This window comes from Ailuropoda melanoleuca, chromosome 14 (genome assembly GCF_002007445.2).
Source record: "Ailuropoda melanoleuca isolate Jingjing chromosome 14, ASM200744v2, whole genome shotgun sequence".
NCBI lineage: Eukaryota > Metazoa > Chordata > Mammalia > Carnivora > Ursidae > Ailuropoda > Ailuropoda melanoleuca.
The window spans coordinates 53,459,877-53,481,070 of record NC_048231.1 but is presented as its reverse complement, the minus strand read 5'-3'; the positions used below and the strand labels follow the sequence as shown (position 1 = coordinate 53,481,070).

Below are 21,194 nucleotides of genomic sequence, written 5' to 3'. Positions count from 1 at the left end.
AGTGCAGTCACTTTAAAAAACAATTTTGTGGCTTCTTAAAAGGTAAACATACACCCACCAAGCAACAGAGCAGTCCACTCCTAGGTGATTATACAAGAGAAGTGAAACCATATGTCCCACAGAGGCTTATATACAAACACTCATTCATAGGAGTTGTAGTTACAATAAAATTTTTGAGTTATAGAAATGTGCATTATCTTTTATGTAGTGATGTTGTCATGTAATATATATGTCAGAGTCAATCACATTATACATTTTAATTCTATGCAGTATACTGTATATCAATTATATTTCAAAAAAACTGTATAACAATTATTAGGAAATAAGCAGAAATTTAAAAATATATAGAAATAGTTCATTTACAATTTCTGAGGAAAAAAAATAAAAACAAGCACGTTAGTCAGAATTATAAGATGGCCCTCAAGTTTTCCGCCCCCTGGTGCACATGCCCTGTATAAATCTCACCCTATGAGTGTGGGTAGGATCTGTGAATATGTTGGGATATGACTCTTATGATTAGGTTACATTCTACGGCAGCAGTGAAGGAATTTTGCATATACAATTAGATCTCACATCAGTTAACTTTGAGTCAATCAAAGGGATTATCCTTGGTGGGCCTGACCTAATCAGGTGATCCGTTAAAAAGAGGATCCATAGGTAAGAGACCAAAAGCAGCAAGATGCTCTCCTGTTGGTCTTGAAAGAGTAACCCATCATGTGGCAGGGAATTGCAAGCAGCCTCTAGTTGCTGAGGGCCTCAGTCCTATGGACATAAGACCTGACTTTTTCTTACAACCACTGAGCTTGAAATAGAGCCTGGAGCTTTAGCTGATATCACAGCCCTGGCTGATGACTTCATTGCAGCCCTGTGAAATAGTGAGCAGAGAACCCAGTTAGGCTGTGCCCAGACTCTTGACCCTCTGAAACTGAGATAATTAATATATGTTGACTTAAGCTACTAAGGCTGTGGCAATTTGTTACACAGCAATAGAAAACTAATATACATGAAAACTGCAGCAATGAAATGATGATATAAATGCTAGCCTGGAAATGAATGAATTACTGAATTGGACGAGAATACATAGTAATTCACTCAGAATGCTGCTTAGAGAGATAAAGAGGTTAAGCACAATAAGAACAAAACTTGAAAGAGCATTTGTGAAATGTGAAGAATTGAACAGATAGTGTGTGTGTTTGTGTGTGTGTGTGTGTGTGCATGTGTGTGTGTGTGTGCATGTGTCTGAGAGAAGTTGCACAAAAACATAATGTAAAAACTGATGAAGAAGAAATATTTAGGAGATTCTGGATGTAATTTTCCTTTATTAAATAAATATGAGTTTTCCTGCCAAATGTACACTCTAGAGGTAAGAAAAATAGAGTCCACACTGGAATATCAAGAATAAAGAGAAACCCTTAAAATCTAAGAGATAAAAGACAAATTACTTTTGCAGAAAGAAAACAGTGTTGTGAAGAAGGGTAGGATGGAATCAGGTTTGTTTGTGAAAGATAACTGTAGTAAACCTTTAAGAAGAAAGAAAAACCTGGAAACAGTAGAAAGTGCATTATGCAGGAAAGAGGGAAATTAAAACCAGAGAGATCATGTAAAACAAAAACCAAAAACTTTTAATAGTCCAAAGGACAAAAGATAAAAGATGAGCCAGGGCAAAGAAGCATCATAGGCTTAAGAGGAAATTTTGGAACAAAAATACCATGCCTTTAGCAAAAGTAAATAAGATATATTGTGGGTGATAGTAACTGTTTGTTTTAATCTATTTCTGAAAGCCAAACAACAACAACAAACAAGATTTTAAACTAGAAATAACAATAACACCTCCAAGATGATTATGCATAAAACTTAATTTTGAGCATCTCCTTATTGGTTTTGCTTCCCATATGATATTAGACATTTGATCTAAGAAAAACAGTCAAAAGGATTTTTAAGAACTAAGGAAAGTGTTGAAAGTCCACTTCTATTATTCAGCAATGAAAGGATTTTTGGTACCTGATACATTGTCTTTCTTTAATTTCCAAACTGACAGAAATATTTTGATTTCATTGTGAGGCATTCCCCCCCCCCAAATGTTTAGGACTACAGCAGTAACAGACTCCTTCCTAATATTGGAACAGCAGATTAATCCTCTTTCAAAGATATGTATCTACTTAACTTTTGCAGGACTTTCTTTTAGGAGGAATTGATAGGTGCTTTGAACATAATTTAATTCCTAATGGAATCATTTGTATTAAATTCTATGTAAGAGAAATATAATGTTGGAGATACGAAAGAAAGAACACAAGAGTGAAAATGAGAAAGGTTTATCTCTAGATCTGTCAGTCATTACATAAGAAATACAAAGTTCTCTAGGTTTGGGATTTCCACTTTTTTGAACAAGGCTGTGGACTGGCTTATTTCTAAAGTACCTTCCAGAAAAAACATAATTTAGCTTTGACGTTTAAATATAATACATGACATTTGCTTATTTTATGTTTGGGTTTAATTTTAATGCACAATGTTTTAATATTTCACATACAATTATTAACTTTTTATTATAAAATGGCACACATTTATAATGGAAGCTTTATAAAATATAGAAAGGTGAGGAGAAAGAAATATAATCACTTGTCTCCGCCTCTTAGATGGGAAAGAATTTTCCAGTATGCTAAAAGCTGTGGACCTGTCACTTCCCCTTACGAAATCATTAAACTAATCTGACCATCACGAAGGACTAATTCTCAGATTTTTTCTAAGATATTTATGTATTTGAAAGAGAGCAAGAGAGAGCACAAGCAGGGGGGAGGGACAGAGGCAGAGGGAGAAGCCAGAGCTGAAGGCAGACACTTAACTGACTGAGCCCCCAGGTCCCCGAATTCTCAGATTCTGACACATTTTCTACTTCCATTTAGGTCTTATCAGAACTTAGTCTCAACTTCTATCTCCCCAAACTCCTAAAGCTGAATCCTGCAAAAGGCTCCCCCTCGAGCCTGGGTGGCCCTCCTCTGACCCTTGGCTGGAGCAGGTCTTAGAGCAAAAGCCCCTGAAGGGCCAGGGGCCATCTAGTTCCTCAACCCTTTGAATTGGTCCTTAAGACCAAACCCTATTGTTTAGTTTATTTGATTACTCTGCTATTTCCCAAATCAATCTCTCACGCTAGGTTCTGTTCTTACTCAGAAACAACCAGGTTTGGTTAGATTATGTGGGGACTTTGCATATTTTTCCCTGACAGTGGTGAGAAGGGGTGAGGAGAGGATAACATAAACCTACTTTATGTTACAGGGAAGGCTTCAGGTCAACAGAAGTCTATTCCTAGTCAAGTTTTTGGGAAGTCAAAAGTTCTACATGGATTTTTGACTGGGTCAGGGTTATTGACCCCCGCGTTGTTCAAGGGTCATCTGTAATTGCAAACGATATGGTATAATAAAGGCAAATATTAACAGCTAACAACTGAGAATTGAACAATCTGTCATTATTATAGCGGTTTTAGACCATAGAGAGGTGAGTTCAGAATAAAGTATTCTTGGAGGTACAAATCAGTTTTTTGGGGGTTCGGTTTGTTTTTAAAGATTATTTATTTTATTTGAGAGAGAGAGGGGAGGGAGGAGCAGAGGGAGGGAGACTCTCAAGCAGACTCCCTGCTGAGCACAGAGCCCCATGTAGGGCTTGATCATGACCTAGACGGAAATCCAGAGTCAGACGCCCAAATGACTGAGCCACCCAGGCACCCCTCAAATCACAGTTTTTAATGGTGAAACTCATTGTGCAAAAAGGAAGCCGCAGCAGGCTCGGACCACACGCTGGACTTTGCAAAGGAGCCATGTCTGCTTTTTCATGACACTTATCTTTTTGCTTGTTAACTAGTAACTTTTGGCTGAAAGAGTAATTATGTTATGTGTATTTTCTCCTTTCCAGACTGACTTCTTGAAAGCAGGGGTCAAGTTTTACACAACTTTGTATCCACTGTCCCCAAATCCTGTGCCCCAGTACTTAACGTTGGAGCCTTGCTTGTCTGTTTTATGACTGGGAGTTTATTTGAGTAAGGGTGGGGGGGGGCATAAAGGGTGAGAGTAGAACAAATGTAAGATATGTTTATCTTACAGATGGATACATGCCATTTTTATATCAATTTTTACCAATACCTTCCTAGCTTATATGGCAGGTGTTTCTCATATTTGATCATTGCACAAATCCCTTTTTCAAATTAAAATCAAAAGTTATCACCTATCCCTGTTGTTGGTGTCAATTGTGTTAGTATGTTACTTAAGCATATAAAAATTAAACCAACTATAAATCCTTTTGATCATAATTCTTATACAACTATTAAAATTACAAATTAAGTACAAGCCAAATTTCAAAACCAACGAAATTCAAATGAACAACATGAATTAAAACTAAATTATGAGGTGCTTTAGTGAAAATAAATGACTCTTTCACAACATGCATGTGGTACTAACTATAAATGGCACTATATTCCTGTTGTGATGCTTATTGCCCAGTGCGGGCTCATGGCTGTGGGCTACCTTCTAGAACAGTCACATGTCTCTGCCTCTGTCAGTTGAATTGCATGCCCATCAAGGGTTTGCTCTGTTCCCCCATTCCCACCCTGGAGATGTTTATGCTAGCTGTACTTCTTAATTTTAATATGTATTTTAATCAAATATTTTACAAACTGATAGATAATTATGACAAGAGAAAAAGGTTGCTTCTCTAAAAAATTCTTTAGATATTTTAAAAATTGAACAGCTAAATTGTTATATTAATACAGATGAGACAAACATAAAATATTGGCCCCAAAAATCTAGGCAATAATTGTTTCACAGTAGTTTTAAATTCTCTATTTTAAAGAAACTGTGGCATTATGGGTATAAATTATTTAAGACATTGATTATGACAATCTAGTTATTGGACCCATGAGAAAGGTCTTGACCCTGCATTAAAATGCAGGTTAATAAATGTACATTTAAGTGGTTTACATTTAGATGTTTAAGGTACACATTAATTTACCAATGTTTCTAAGTGATCAATCTCTTATTTGCCAATGCCATATGCAAGAGTATAATTCTTGCATATTAAATCTAATTTCATCCTGTTCTTATCATTCTATGACAATACAAGTAGTACGATTTCCTGCTGCCTGTGCATTTCTAAACACAAATTAAAAATATGGGACCTACATGTTACTGGTAGTTATTTCTTGCTGTGGTGTGGCTTTCCAAAAAGTACTGGATATTATTTTTATATTATTATAAATTTCTTGTAAAAACAAGCAAAGCCCAGTATGAGTATCAGTATGAGAAAGCCTATAGAAGATAAAGCTAATCTCTAGGGAACCACTGAAAAGTTTATTTCACCATGTTTGAGTGACTTTTGCAAAGTTTTAGAGTGACAGATTAACCAATAGACTGAAAGTGGATGATTTTTACCTTTAAAGAAAAGGATCCAATTCTTTCTGGTTTATTAAGTTTCATATTGAAAAACTGGTATTATTCCATACCTCCTACACTTAACTAATGTAAGCGTTAAAAAAAAAAAGAACTGTAGAACACAGCTGGTAGAAGTATAAATGACATCAACTTCCTGAAATGTCATTTGGCAGCTGGTCACAAAGCTTTATAATTTTCCATATATTTCAACCCAAAAAGTCTACTTCTTCAGATCCATCCCAAGGATATATATTGTGCACGGAGATACGCATAAATATTTGGTTAGAAGGGTGTGTGCTATGCACATAAAAAAATTAACATACAGGGCGCTTGGGTGGCTCAGTTGGTTAAAAGTGTCAGACCCTTGATCTCAGCTTGGGTCTTGATCTCAAAGTCCGGGGTTCAAGCCCCATGTTGGGCTCCATGTCCAGCTTTAAAAAAGGTTTTTTAAATTAACCTACAAAAAGAGTAAAAGTTAAGACTTGAATAAATTGTGGTGATACCCAAATAATGGACTACTATGCAGAAATAAAAATCCCACTGCACAAGACTAGTGCTGTTACTGAAAAATGTTTCGTGAAAGAAGCATGATAAAAACAGGATGTATAGCATGATCCTATGTGTGTTTAAATATATTTGTTTATACAGAAAAAAGCCTGGAAGGCATACACAAAAATGTTAAGAGAAATTTATACAGTTCTAGGATTATCTAGGAACTACTGGAAGGGACAAAGCCGACTGGATTCTAGTTATTCTGGAGTTCATATCCCAGTAGTAAATTTACCAAGGTAGCATATGGTATGTCATAGAGTGCTGAGTACAGTGGGTAGTGAATGCCTAGGTGGAGGTCGGCAGGGTTGTTGTCCATATAAAGTGGTCCAGGAAGGCTTCCCTGACAAGGTGACATTTGGGCAGTACCCTATATGACCCCAAGAATGTGATGGAGGGGATGTTAAATTTTCTACTTTAAAAAAATCTTTTAGGGCACCTGGGTGGCTCACTTGGTTAAAGCGTCTGCCTTTGGCTCAGGTCATGGTCCCAGGGTCCTGGGATGGAGCCCACAGGGAGCCCGCTTCTCCCTCTCCCTCTGCCTTCCACTCCCCTTACTTGTGCTCTCTCCCTCTCTCTCTCTGTCAAATAAATAAATAAAATCTTTAAGAAAGAGAAAAATAGTTAAGTTTATTGTTGAGAAACCTTGCAAAAACTAGATTACTGGAGTGAAAAAGTTACACATCACCAGTAATAACACACAGCACATCAGGAACCCCCGATACGATCCAGAGAGAAAGGCACATCACTTCTGTGGAATTCTCGCCACAAGATGCACAGCCTCAATGTTGTCATAAGAAATTAACAGACAAACTGAAATTGAGACACAATCTACAAAAATAACGCACCAATACTCTCCAAGAAGCCTCAAGGTCATGAAAAACATGGAAAGGATGAGAAACCATCACAGATTAGAGAAGTTTAAAGAGATAGAGCAAATAATTGCAATGTGAGATCCTAGTTTTGATCCATTAACAGAAAAATAAAATTACTGGAAAATAAACAAACAACAAAACTGGTGAAATCCAAAATTAAAGTCTGTAGTTTGGTTAATGGAATTGTTTCAATATTAATTTCTTTAGTTCTGATAATCATATTATAGTTATGTAAGATGTAAATATTAAGGAAAGTTTACTGGGGTGTATGGAAGCTCTCTCTTTTCACAACATTTCTGTAAATATAAAATGATTTCAAATAAAAACTCTCTCTTAAACCTTAATATAAATGTTAAAAATGTAAGGTTAAGGAAATCTCTCAGAAATTAGATCGACGACAGAGAAGGAAAGTAAGGACAACAAGGATTTTAGAGGATTGGTCTAGGAAAACTGAAGAAAGAGAAAACAAAGATGAGGAAGTTATAAATGAAATAATTCAAAAAAACTTTCCGGAACTTGAAGGACACAATTTCCAGATAAACGGACTTACCAGTTTCCAGTACAAAGCCCTACACCAGGAAACATATTTCAGAACATGAGGATGAAGAGAAGATTCTTCAAGCTTCAAAGAGAGAAAAATATATAGGCTACACATTTAAAAAAAAATCAATATGGCTTCAGACTTCTCAAGATATGTTCAAAACTTTGAAGATAGATTCTAACTTCTTAATATCTATGTTTATTCCCATTTTTACCCTGAAAGCAGATGCGAGATTTCTGGAGCAGAGATCAGAGTTGTTATTACTTACAGCGATAACTGCATCAGCGCCCCACACCCATCGCCTACGGATCACATGTCCGGAGCCCAATGTCACCCTGCACAGAGGAGGTCTGCCTGAAATTGTGAATCTAGGAGGGTTTACAGGGTCCAAAACTGACCCTTCTTCTCAGAGGAGCTCAGAAGATTTGATCCCTAGTTGTTAATAATCCTTTGGGATGTAAATGACAGGCTCCAGGGCTCTGCCTGTTCACCCCTTTCAAATGGGAACACACTGGGGGATCAAGCTCCTAGTCTTTCTGGAGGTAACTGTCTATTCAATTATCCTTTAGCCTCCAAGGCTAGTTTCTCAACCCAGCTGCCATTAAAAGTTTGCTCGAAAAGCTCTAATGGTGCAGGAACATTAAATTATTCACTTCCTGACAGGTTATTTTCCGATCTAGAATTCTAGCCCCAGGCCAACCATCAATAAGAATGAAGGTAAAATGAATCTCCAAAAGTTCACCTTCTGCTCACTCCTCAGATTGCGGATGTGCTCCTCCACCAGAGCGAGAGAGTAAATCAAGAAAAGAGGACAGCACGAGATACAGGAATACTTTTTACAGCAAAATCTGCATCTCTTTTAGATGCATCTCAAAGTCTGAAAATGGCCTTAAGTAAGGCCCAAGTTTAGTTGCATTATGTCAAGTGTGGTTTGAGTGACTTTGCTAGGAGTCACAACAGTGTGTATGGAATCATTCACATTCTCTTCATTTTGAAAAGTGGCACAAACTTGAGAGATGGCCACCAGTTCTGAACACCCCTTTCCTACTATTTCTTACAGGTATTGAGAAACCCGGATGTTGTGAGCTCCTGTGGTACCCAGGTGGAGTTATTAACTAGGCAAACCAAGCAATTACATTCAAAATGCCTGCAGGGTTTTATCCCAACTAATTAAATAATTGCAATAGACTTGAATCCCAAAATAACCTTAAAGACCATCTAATACTCAGCTCCTTTTTAAAATAGGGGGGTGATTCAGGAAGATCAAATCAGTTGCCCAAAGTTTGTACAGACAATTTAAAGCTAAGAAGAAACTGAAATTCAGGAGTCCCTTCTTTTTGCTGATGGACTTAAAACAATGATAATTGTGTTTCCCATGCATAAGAACTTTCCAGAGATGATTCACCTAATTCTCCCTTTATTATATCTCATGTTACAGATGAGGAAACCTAGGAAGGTTCAGTAACTTGTCCAAGGCCACAGAGTTCATGATGGAGCGAAGATGCACATTCAGGCAGTCTGCACACAGAGCCCACACTCTAAGTTACTATGCTGGATTGTGTCACTCAGACAAATAGTTTCAAAGTTTTTCAGTAGGGAAAAAATCCCCACAAAACTAGCTTCAGAGATTTTAGCCAGAAGTGCAGTGCCCCAGCTAAAAATTCAGGTACTATAAACAAGAACAGAAGGAATACTGGAAGATAACTAATAGATAGTTATGCATAGTAAAAAGAAGAATCAACAGGGACGCCTGGGTGGCTCGGCTCAGGTCATGATCCCGGGGTCCCAGATTGAGTCCTGCATCGGGCTCCCTGCTCGGTGGAGAACCTGTTTCTCCCTCTGCCTGCCGCCCCCCCTTCTTGTGCCCTCTCACTCTTTCTCTATGACAAATAAATAAATAAAATCTTAAAAAAAAAAGAAAGAAACAACAAACATTAGGAACTCAGGAGTTTTAAATCCAATCTTTCAAATCTTACTCTTTTATATTAGGAAGTTTAAAAAAAGCCAAAGCTTTGTATAAACTAAATAGATTATATATATATTATATTTTAGACTTTATATATATTTTTATATATATTATATATTTTAGATATATAATAGACTATATATTATATATATATAATTTTTAATTGAATAAATTTAATTATATATATAAAATATATATATATATATATATATATTTATATATAACATTATTCTACTCCAGGCTGCTTATAGTTTGGGGATTAATCTATCTGCAGTTTACAGAATCAAAGAACTTAGATTTAATTCTATTTTATTTTTGCCTGTAAAATGAGAATATTTACCTTTTAATATTGTGAACTAATTACTGTAAACTATAAGGCAGTCTGTAGATGTCAGCTATATTAATTAGCATAGTCTAGTTCCACCCTATCACCAAAGTTAAACTGTGTTCTCTGCATTAACATATCACTTAAAAAAATAAGAAAACTCTTATCTCATAATTCACAGAAGTGACTTTGCGAAAATAATGATTAATTATATAGCGCATAAAATTAACTCATCCCTGCCATTTTTCATTCTTCTTTTCTCAAGCCCACATTTTATTCCAGGGTATCCAGACTATTAAATATGATCTTGTTGGCACTAATCAGGTCAACTGGTCCAGTAACCTTCCAGTCTGGCTAATATTTCCTGTTTCTTATTGGCTAAAGAGTGTGGGAAGATTTCAGAAACAGAACAGCTAACGCCTTCAAAATTGTAGGAGAAATGGCACTCACACACATACCCATGATTTACATTGAATTATGTAAACGGCATAAGGATGAAGTGTAATTAAGGTTCCCAACGATTAACCTTCTAACCATCTCTGTCACCCTGCTTGAGGTCAGTAATATTTTAAATCAATTATATCTGATCTTCAAACTCATCTTTAAGCTCAATTTCTTATCTATTACTTATGGAAAAGAACAGAACAAATTTATCTTTTGAAATAAGCAAGAGTGCTGTAAACTGCAGGAACTCACCATTTGTACTTTGGCTGAAGAAATTAAGAAAGATTAAGCAACTAGCCCAAGATGGTGACATAGCTTGAAAGACAGATTTAGAATGTGAATTCAAGTTTTCTAGAACTTCTCGGAGAAGGGGTGGGAGGAGAGGCAGGGGAGAGCTCCTAACATAGATGAACATTTTACAGTTAATTTTGGCACCAAACTGATGGCCTTTGGCCTGATGGGGATTTTCCAGCTCACCAGATGATGGAACATGTGAAGAAGGCCGATGGGTAGCATCACGCTGCGCTGCAAGCATCTGCGACCTTCTATCTGCAGTGTTCTAGATTACTCAGGGGCAGCCTCATACACAATGTTGGTGTATTTGGTTCTTTGCATGGGAAATGTCTTGGAGAGGTCAAAATACTGGGACTCATTTATTATAGAAACCTAGGGGCGGCTGTTTGCAAAAATGTCCCTCTCTCCCCTCCGGCCACCTCCCTAACACTAGCCAAAGTTTGTAAGGGTGTGTGCGTGGCCACTGTTGCTCCTTTCCTGGTTTAAGGGCATATTGACAAAGTGGCTGAGGCCCCAGCATCTGGAGGCAGATGGACCTGATCTGTTCTGACTCTGACAACTTGACATTGGCAGGATTTTTAACTTCTTCGCATCTTGGTGTCTTTGTCGGTTAATAATGCATTCCTCAGAGAGGTCATTAAGCATACAAAGAGATTGTATATATAGTGCCTGAGACCTGGTAGATACTCAACATATGCTAGATTTTATTAAATTCCTGATCCTCTTGACTATCCAATGATGGAGGTTCAACGTGAGATGTGAAAACAAACAAGCAGACCCATCAGAATCACTTACAGAAATCATCTTTTTAAGGCTTCTGCTCTCTGATTGAAAACAGAAAATGATTACATTCCAAATAATTTTAATAGCCTAAGATGCTTTCACAAATCTCCCATCAGAATGATGGGCTGTCTCATGGCGACCTGAAACCAACAGAAGAAATACCCTTTCTATTCAGGTTTCCGTTAGCTTATTTGCTCTCCTACCCTCTGCACATTGTCATCCTTCTTGTCAGTGGGCTCTAAGAGAATACCTGCAGACTCTCAGCTGTCTTTTCAGAGCTGGTACTGAGCTGGACTGCTCACCGAGCACCCTCCGTTAGAACCTTCTGAGTTATTAATATACTTGTTAAAAACTGCTGGAAGCCCAGGTTATTGTTCTTTCACACTTATAATTTTCTTTGCACCAGTACCCTTTCGTGATGCCAGGATCTATTATTTTTAAGAAATATACCTTAATCTCATATTACCATTCTTTTTTCCAAAATTACCCATGAGAGACAATGAGAATCATTCCATGGAAATGGTAATATTTAGCAAATACGTTTCCAGTATATATTCAAAAAAGTCATTTGAGAATGTTCATTTTGGTATCACACATTTCATGACCATTTATCTAAACCCCTTACTTTCTGAAGTATGTTCTGTGAACTGGATTAAAAGACATACCACAGCAGATTTTTTTTAAAAGCATTTTGCTTATTTTTGATAATTATTTGTAAATCTTTGTAAAATTTTGTAACACTTAGAAAGACAATCATTAGGCTCCACTCTGAATAGTAAGTTCCATGAGGTGGGACTGGCTTCAGTCTTGTTGCATGCCCAACACCCAGTCCGACGCCTGGCACACACAGGGCATTCGATAAACATTTGTCGACTGATACACTTTAATCTTACTCTGGAGGAAGAATTTTATGTAAGATTAATGGAAATATCCTCAAAAGAAGAGCAAAGTGATTTAGTAAACTGGTATTCTGGAACTAAAAGGAAAACCGAAATTCTTGGGGAATAGTGTTACCTCTTCAGGGAGAAAGCTGTAGATCATTTTAGAATTCATATAAACTAGGAAGGGAAAGGTTGAGTTCGGCTCACATACACCCAAATTTAGAAAAGCAAATATAAATGTATCAAAAAAATTAAGTGATTTCCAAGTGCCTGGCTGGTTCAGTCAATAGGGCATATGACTCTTGATCGCAGTCATGAGTTCAAGCCCTACTTGGTTGGTGAGTTTACTTAAAAATAAAATTAAAAAGGGGTGCCTGGTTGGCTCAACTGGTAAGCGTCTGACTCTTGGTTTCACCTCAGGCTGTGATCTCAGGATTGCGAGAGGGAGACTTGTGTCAGGTTCTGCTCAGCGCTAGAGTCCGCTTGGGATTCCGCCCTCAGCCCCTCCCCGTTTGCTCTAAAATAAATAAATAAATAAATAGTAAATTTTAAAAAATTAAGAGATTTCATTATGAAACTCAAGAGCCAGCTCTCAAAATTGCAGCTGAGACCCTGCCATCAGATAATCCCCCCCAGAAAGGAGGGAGCCATCTAGAGGCCAGTGTTTACACTTGACTACATGCCAAAGATCCGTGCAAAAGATGGGAGATTACAAAACACAAGACAACTCTAAGATGAATGTATGAGTTTGTGAGACCCAAACCATGAATGTGTTGAAGATCACAGAAATGCTAAAACACACGTAGCTTCTGTAGACACTTCCAATCAAGACGACTCCATGAGGTTCAGGTCTACAGCTCGCGGCTAAGGAGTACAGACCTCACAGATGTCAAAAGAGAACTTTCGCTTCTACTTCTTTAGTGAGAATGTCCTTTGGGAAGAAGGGAACATTTATGGTGTACCTAGAAAGTGGTAGGTGCTGGGCTAAATATTCCATACTGATTATCGCATTTGATCTTCACAGCAGCCCATGAAGTAGAAATCCCCATCATGATTTTAGAAATGGCAAAACTAAACTAAGGCTCAGGGCGATTAAGAACGTCCCTAAATGTACATGGTAATTGCTAAGCAAAGCCAGAATCCATCCAATTCAAGTTTGCTTCCAGAAGTCTTTCCACTAAACCACCTTTCCTTATTATGCTGAAAATTTTTGCATAAATATTGGTAGTGGGGAATATCTCTTGAAGAGTTCATGAAAACACACAACTGCTGAAAGCTGTCATAGCCCAGATAAATTATGTCTACCATCCTTGAAAAAAAATTAGTATGGTGACCCTTAAGGAATCATGGATAAGAGGTGACGGGCAAACAGCGTCCTCATTTTGAAAAAGAACACATAAGACCCAGAAAGGAAGCACACTCTTGCCGGGTACAGCCAACTCTCTTCTACCTTTGTATCTCCAGGATCCAACCCAGGCCTCACACACAATGTTCAACATATGTTCAACAAATGATACACTACCTTAACACATTTCAAGTGTTGTCTAATAGATTGAGTTAAACTTATTTTGAAGAGTTCCAAGAGGAAGTTCTCAGTTACAAGGGGGTATGCTAAAATGGAGACAAAATTCAAGAAATAATGAGCAGTTAGTGTTGTCTCAAAATAAATGGCAGTGTATCATCAGGCAGGTAGGGAGCTGCCTATCATTAAGGTGCTCCTTGATTTAAGTACAAGAAAGCAGCAGAATGAATTTAGGCCCTCACCTCTGTTGACGGTTGTCAGTGGTCACCTCGTCTCCAGCCTAATGTCTTGTCTCCCATTCCTGGGGATGGGGAGGAGGTAGAGGGTTTGGGGCAGTGCGAAAAGGAAGCAGATGTTAAAGGTAAATGACAGAAAGGAAGGCGAGAATTCTCCAATCGCTACCCTGGAAGCCTCAACACCTTCATTCCCAGGACTTAGACCGTGAGACTAGAACTGTTAGTATACCATTCTATCACACTTACAGGGAAGGCTTTCATCTGCTCTGGGAACCAATCACCACTAACAGCATTACTCAGGAAAATGAATTCCAGGTTCCCAGTGACTGAGTTACAGATAACCTTACACAACATAATCCAGTAAATTGGAGACGGCATAAATTTGCACCATTCTCCTTCACCTCAATTATTTTTTCAACAAAAGAGTAGGAATTTGTTAGCATCCAGATCACCTGATGGTGACTTCTGAGATTGTCAACAGTTCCAAATTCATGATCAAGTTAATGAATAGGCAATTACCGAAAATTTAGGCTTCCTAAAATTCTCTTCTTCAATCATTACCAATACACTGCAACTTAGAAAAAAGTTAAAATCAAGTCTGTAGACGTTCTCTTTGTACAAAGAGAAAAAAGTAGGTGATTTTTAAATAATGAAAAGGTAGTAATGCTGAGATTTATGATTTCCCCTCCTATTACACTACAGATTCAGTGTAAGCATATTTCAGAATTAACTTCTTATGACTGGAGGTCTAACATGGTGGCTTCACCATCCAGGGGACCACTCAAGCTAGCTGGGTGGAGAGACGCTGTCTGAAAGACCAGAAGCCAGGAAAACTACCACGTCATGACTTTGCTGCCACCAAAAAACCAAAGAAAACATGCACACTAACACACATACAAACCCAGTCCTGGTGTTAGACACGGTAAACCACAAATACGTTTCTCATGCAAAACAGGACAGATGATTGATATTTACACAATACAAATTAAGTGCTAACAATGAAGCTTTCTTTTTTGGGGGTGCCACCGTGACTATGTGGTTTCAATGAGGGTCCATACCACAGGTCTAACTTGCAACACCGTAGAACCATGATGGAGAGAGCACAGAAAATGTGCTTTGGTAGAAACCTGGATGTGTGAGAGGTTACTATGAAAAAATGAAAACAGGAATGATAGAAGCATATTTTCTTTTATATACAAAACTGAAGTCCCAAAAAATGGTTTGTTGAAGTAGCTATCAACAAGATGTGAAATCATTTTTCCTTTGCTTTGGTTAAAACAGCCAAGGAACGCCAATCAGTTCCCCTTCCACTAACAGCATATAAACACAGTGACAGGACTACTTTTAGGACAGAATAAACAACTTTTAAGAAAGGAAATTAAATTAATTTTAAACTAAAGTAAACATTTTACCAATAAATAAGTCTCTTTAAAAGGTAGCATCTTCATCCTACAATCTTGGGCATAACATATACATCAGTTTAAAAAATAAAATTTCTCCCACAATAGTAATTACAGGTGTTAATGCAACGAGCTATGAAATGAAATTATTTTAATGTAACTTGAAAAAAAATTCTAGGAATCAAAAATAAAATTTTTTAAAAACGACATTTTTCTAAAATTGTACATTCTAAAATAATCGACTAATACTTTGTTACAGAAAGTAATTCAAACTATTTTGGTATTTCAACATATTCCTAAAGAAATGGTTAAGAAAAGTTTTCATACACCAAAATTGGAACAGTGTTTATAATTCTGTTTACGGCTATGAAATGGCAATCAAATTCTACTTAAAACTGTAACCACCAATGATGAAATATACTTCAAAAAAATAAACATTTGATCTTACAATCTTTAATATTGGTTAAAAAACAGACTGATGTTTGCTGCTCATGGAAGTTATTTTAATCCAATGTGCAAAAAAAAAAAAAAAGTGCAGCTGTCTACTTTACTTGAAATGCATAAGACCAACACTTCTATACTATTTACACACTTAAAAAGATTTTCAATTTATTAATTTAAGTAACGATATTACATCTCCTCTATGGATAAATCACGTGCTGCAGAGAGCTCAAAAGCTTGATGACATTCTCTTAAGTGACACAAATGTATCTGAAGAAGCATACCTGTTCTTGTCCTAATTTTGATCCTAAATAAAAATCCAATTTCAAAATCAATTAAGAATTATTTTGATCTAGAAAATCTTGGAATTGTTGCAAACGTGAAATCCTTGTCCCTGAGAGCCAGGATCCTATTCCCCTCTGCTGTCCCTCTAACAACTGGTCTACCCCACAAACCCCATCTGCTGCAGAGTGGCAATGCCCCAAAAAAGAGGAACAAAAAGAACTCAGCCCCCAGATCACCGGCATCCCTGTGGGTTTGCTCAGCCTTTGTTCAGGACTTGTGACTACATCTTTTGGGGTAGGTGTGGGCAATCAAAATGAAGAAACACTTTAGCAAAGCAACCATTATTTGTCCACAAAAACAGTGAAAAACAGTGATAGAAAATTAACAAACCAAATATAAATCTAATACCGTTCTGCAATTCTGGAACTTGTTTTCACATTTGCGCAGTGTTCTTGGTCAACCACCCACCAGTATTTTCTGCATCTACATGAAGTACTTTTATTAAGTTATTAAAAATGCTGTTTTGACCATAAGTCCCATATAATCATGATGATTAGGAAATCAGATTACTCAATTATCACTCTGTGCAGTACACTTGCCAGTCAGCAAGTGTAGAGAGGAATTAAAAAAAATGGAATAGAAGTCTCTCACTTCTGAACTGGACACAGGAGTTCTCAAATAAAAATCATAAAAAAGGGGGGGGGGTGAGGGCTTACTGGCAACATCACTACTAGACACCAGACAGGACAGTGAGACTGTTTGGTCAGAACCAAGGAACACTACTTCCTTGCAAAGTTTTCAAAATACCTAACCAAGCACTGCCTTAAGTCCAGTGAGTACAATGCTCCATAAGTTTCCACAAAAATACAGTGACTGGCGTTCACGTGTTACGAACAATGCAGTCTCAGTCTCTGGGGCTCAGGCAAAGTGGTCCTGTCCCAGCACCTCTAGCTGCAGGCGATCGTTTCCAACTGCTGCTCGGCTTCTGCGGCCATGGCTGCTGCCTGCAACTGTTCTGTCTCGCTCTGGATGGCACTGGGGGTAACCTGCTTCCTCTCACTGTGCATATTGTTCTCGTGCCTTTTCAGGTCAGACGCCTTGGCAAACGCCTTGGTGCAAGAGCCACAGACAAAAGGCTTTTCCCCTCTGTGTCTTCGTTCATGATCTTTCAGGTGGGACTTGTGTTTGAAGGCTTTGTCGCACATGTGGCATGCAAACGGTCTCTCATTACTGTGCACTCTCTCGTGCTTCTTCAAGTCCGGGGCGCGGATAAAGGATTTTCCACACACCTCACAACTGTACGGCTTATACCCTGTGTGGATTTTTAGGTGTTCTTTCAGGTGGGCCTGTGTGGTAAAACCTTTTGTACACATTTCACAAACAAACGGCCTGTCTGCCGTGTGGAGTTTTTCGTGCTTCCTCAACCTGCCTTCGTCGGAGAATGTCTTCCCGCACGCCTGGCAGGCAATCTGCTCCCGATGGTGGCCATAAAGCAAGTACTCGAACTTCATGTCGCTGGCCGCTGTTGTCCAGCCTGGCGTCTGTTCGTCCTTCACTTCGCTCATTCCATCATTGAATGTTAAGGCTTGAGGGGTCTGGGACCCCAAATCTTTCGATTCTGGGGTCTCCATGGATTCTACTTCCTGGCCATAACAATTTACTTTCCGAACTTCCTCGCTCCCCAGCTCTTTCAGGATTGCTTCCTGAACCCTGAGCGTCGTCGTGGGCGACTTGCCGTCCTCCTGACTCGGGGGGGTACCTTCTACTGTGTCATCAGAGGGACTGTCATCCTGGTCTCCAATTTCTTCCACATCATCATCCTGAGTGTCAGCAGCATCGCCAATGGGGCGATTTATTTTGAGGCAATACTTACTTTTCGATTGGCCGTTATTTTCGTCGGGACTAGATACATCACGCTTCTGAGAACAGAGTTTATCTAAAAATCGGATACCGAGAATCTGACCTGATGACATCATCAAGTTAACATCTTCTTTTTTCACAGAAATCTTTGCTGTGTACATGTAGTTCAGGACCTCTTCAAATATATCAGAACGAAGAAAATCTATTTCTATTACTGAAGAGCTATCAACCTCAAGCTTCTTGAAAAGCTTTTTAAAGTAGGTGCTGCAGGCGGCAAGAACACACCTGTGTGCTCTGAATTTCACATCTTCAACCACAATGGCAATATCACAGAATTCTCCCTCCAGGCGTTGTTCATTTAGTGTTTTCAGAAACAGAGTTTTATGATCATCGTCATTATATTTAATGGTTTCAGACATACTGATGAAAAACTCCTACAAGAAAATTTTCAAAAAGAGAGATTGATAATTATGAACAGTACATTTCCATACACAAAACACAGCTGGACTTTCATTTCCTGATCACTTTTTAGTACCTAACAATTTCAGAAAATTCATGTTACAGGTGGTTTTAGAAGAGGAGTACAGAACACTGATCCCAGCTTAGGGACTTCCATGTTGTTGTATCTACTTATCTCCAGTTTTAAAAGTATTGGATTATCGCAATAACAGCGACGTTTACTGGGCACTTAATACATGCCAGGCACTGTTCCATGTGCTCTGCGTGTCTTCACAAATGTCCTGATCAAACAACCTTAAAATAGGCATTCCTAGCCCCCCTTTTTAGAGGAGTTTAGGAACCTGCCCAATAGTCTAGTCATTTACTGGAGAGCCAGGACTCAAATCCAGGCAACCTACCTCTAAAACCTGTGTTTCCTGACAACTAGAGGTAATAACAACAAATAACTTCAAGGCTTTAGAAAGAGGTCCAAGGCAAGGAGGCTCTACTCCTGTCGTGTCTACTTTAAGTCCATGTACAGAAGAGGAATTTCGGTAAAATAACTAGTAATAGTGCTCGGTGTTCTACTTCCTTGACAGAAGAGACAAATCACTGTTGCAGAACCAAAAAGGGAGATCACTGCCAAAATATTCCACTTAGTGTTGTCTTCTGCTTTTTTCCTCACCAGCTTTGGGCCACTTCTGAACGCAGGTTAAGGTTTAATATGACCCTAGGATGGCACTTGGGAAGACAGCGATAAGTGACTTCATTCCATCTGGATGCTAATCTATCTGCCATCCAGATGAGTGTCATCAAGACTGGATGTACTTGACAAGTGCTGTGAGTATTTTATAAGCAAAAGAAATTCTGAACTGGCACGAAAGACATCTGGCACAAAAGACTGTTAAAGAATTACCTTCTCAAAATAATTTGTTCTGTGTATTTTTCTTTTTGCAACATTGTTTTCCTTTTATTTTACAAAGCATTCCCACCAGAGAAACAGAAGTGCTAAGGCATATATATACATATATATTTACAAGGTTTAATACCCAAAGTTATAGTTACCATGAACAACTCAGGCTATTATCTTAATGCTTTAAACACCAAATTCTTCAGATCAGAATAACTCTGATCAGGGGCACGCCAGTCCTACAAGAGAAAAGGACAAACAAGAATAAGGTAGAATCTTCCTCTATCCCAAAGTCTAAACAAGAATGTTTTCAAGAATTGATTTTAAAAAATAAAACTTTCCTTTCTTGTCCTGCCACTGGCACATGTACCCATTTTCAGGTTGGGAACAGAGAGGAGGGTGACTGGCAGCATCAGGTCCAGCTCTGAACAGATATGAATGAGAACAGATAAAGGCTGTGGCACTTGGGGCATGCAGGGGCTGTACACCAGGATTGGAGGGACGGGTTGGAGAACCACTAAGGACGTTCTCACAGACAAAGGCCATGCCCATATTTGCACAAATACTGATAGCTACAGAGATACAGGAAAAGCCAGTAAGTTTCCCCTACGCCCACCATCTCCCGCTGGGTATGCAGCCCTCCACATTTCTCTCTAGGCTCATATAAACAGATAGAGTGTACATTTTTAAATCAAGTTATAGAAGTGTACATCCCCAACAGTTAACACTGGAGAAGGAACAGAAGCCACCTTCTTCTTTCTGTTGTTCTGTGTGCATAGCACATATCACATAGGCTACACTAGTCTTTATGGTTTTATCTGAGAAATCCAGGTGTTCTCACCTCCTTCCCCACAGGGAGGCTCAAAAAATTTTCGCTTTCAGGGACTTTTAACTCTCACCAGAGGGACACCAACCTGCAGACCAATATCCTGAAAAAACATGTTTCCTCCACTGAACGGTGACCACACAAACTTTGGTGTGGTGGGGCCAAGAGACTGAGCTGCAATATTCTTACACAAAAACTGTGGTGCAAGACCTGAACTCCGAGACCAACAGTGTGAAAACCCTCAGAAGTTCCCTCTACGGAAAGATACACACCAATAGGACGCCTACAGTAGCAGGGGGTTTCTCATCTGCACAGTGGGAGAGCTGGGCAACACTACTTCTAACGACTCTCTACCTGGCCCCTAGATGCGCCTCAGCCTGCAGTCATCTCCAAGGCACGGGAGCCACGCAAAACCTTCCTACTTAATCACTGCCCACTATTGTTAACTCTCCCTAGGGCTTGTGGGATAAAAGTGCATGGGACTAGGGAGAGGAGTGGCCCTGCAGTACCCATGATAACATACCATTCTGTGGTTTTTGGCTGTGTTGTTTTATTTTTTGGACCAGTGTGATATCTGGCCCCCACTCTCAAGATCGCCGAGAACCATTTCTTTCTACTGAGATGTTCCAGTTATTAAGTTCAGGTGAGTTAGACTGGAAGCTAGCCCTTGCCAGGATCTGTGTAGGCGGAGGAAAAGATGTAGCCCCAACTACACCTCCATGACAAAGCTGCCCCTTTATTGTGGTTCTCCAAACCGCGGGCGCGCTGGGCCGCCGTTACAGAGCAGGGAGCGGGGGCTCCGGCAAAGTCAAACTTACATAAGCAGCGGCAGCCGCCTCCCCTACCCCGGAGCAGCCGCGACAATGGCGGCGGCACGACTTCCCGGTTGAAAGCTCGCAACTTCGGGATGGGGAGGAAGCAGGGCACGAAGCGCAAGACCCAAGAGAACTTGAAAGCCTCTCACGCCTCGCTCTCATTTCTTTCGGCCCGGGAGGTGGGGGGATGGATAAGGCCATTTGTACCCCTTTCTAAACAAAAGCTCCCAGCCTCGGAGCCGGGAGGTGAAAGGGCCACCTTCCCTTTCATAAACGGAGTCCAGCGCAGGCTGGGGGCCGCGGCTCCGAACCCAAGCGGGAGGGCCCGCGGGGGCGACGGCGGCGACGGCGGCGAGCGGGAGCGGGCATGCGACCGGGCTCCGCAGCCC

General features: G+C 39.3%; 1 protein-coding gene and 1 long non-coding RNA gene across 4 annotated transcripts in view; one reads left to right on the top strand and one right to left on the bottom strand.

Moving 5' to 3' along the window:
* Window positions 1–15,002: 15,002 nt before the first annotated feature.
* On the bottom strand, window positions 15,003–21,188 carry ZBTB14 (zinc finger and BTB domain containing 14). 3 transcript variants are annotated; one of them, XM_019805535.2, is made up of 3 exons: window positions 20,514–21,188; window positions 19,320–19,403; window positions 15,003–18,250 (listed from the first exon to the last, which is right to left on the bottom strand). In XM_019805535.2, the coding sequence occupies exons 2-3, from the start codon at window positions 19,320–19,322 to the stop codon at window positions 16,904–16,906; spliced, it is 1,350 nt and encodes a 449-aa protein (XP_019661094.1). In that variant the 5' UTR covers window positions 19,323–19,403; window positions 20,514–21,188; the 3' UTR covers window positions 15,003–16,903. The 3 variants fall into 3 exon arrangements, with proteins under 3 accessions (XP_019661094.1, XP_002924902.1, XP_034498664.1); XM_002924856.4 differs by having other exon boundaries at window positions 19,320–19,588; window positions 20,514–20,620; XM_034642773.1 differs by lacking the exon at window positions 20,514–21,188 and adding an exon at window positions 19,506–20,320.
* LOC117796029 overlaps window positions 20,565–21,194 on the top strand; it is a 16,996-nt gene continuing 16,366 nt past the window's right edge. Inside the window, exon 1 of the long non-coding RNA XR_004620346.1 lies at window positions 20,565–20,633. This is a non-coding gene — a long non-coding RNA (uncharacterized LOC117796029). The remainder of the gene's footprint in view (window positions 20,634–21,194) is intronic.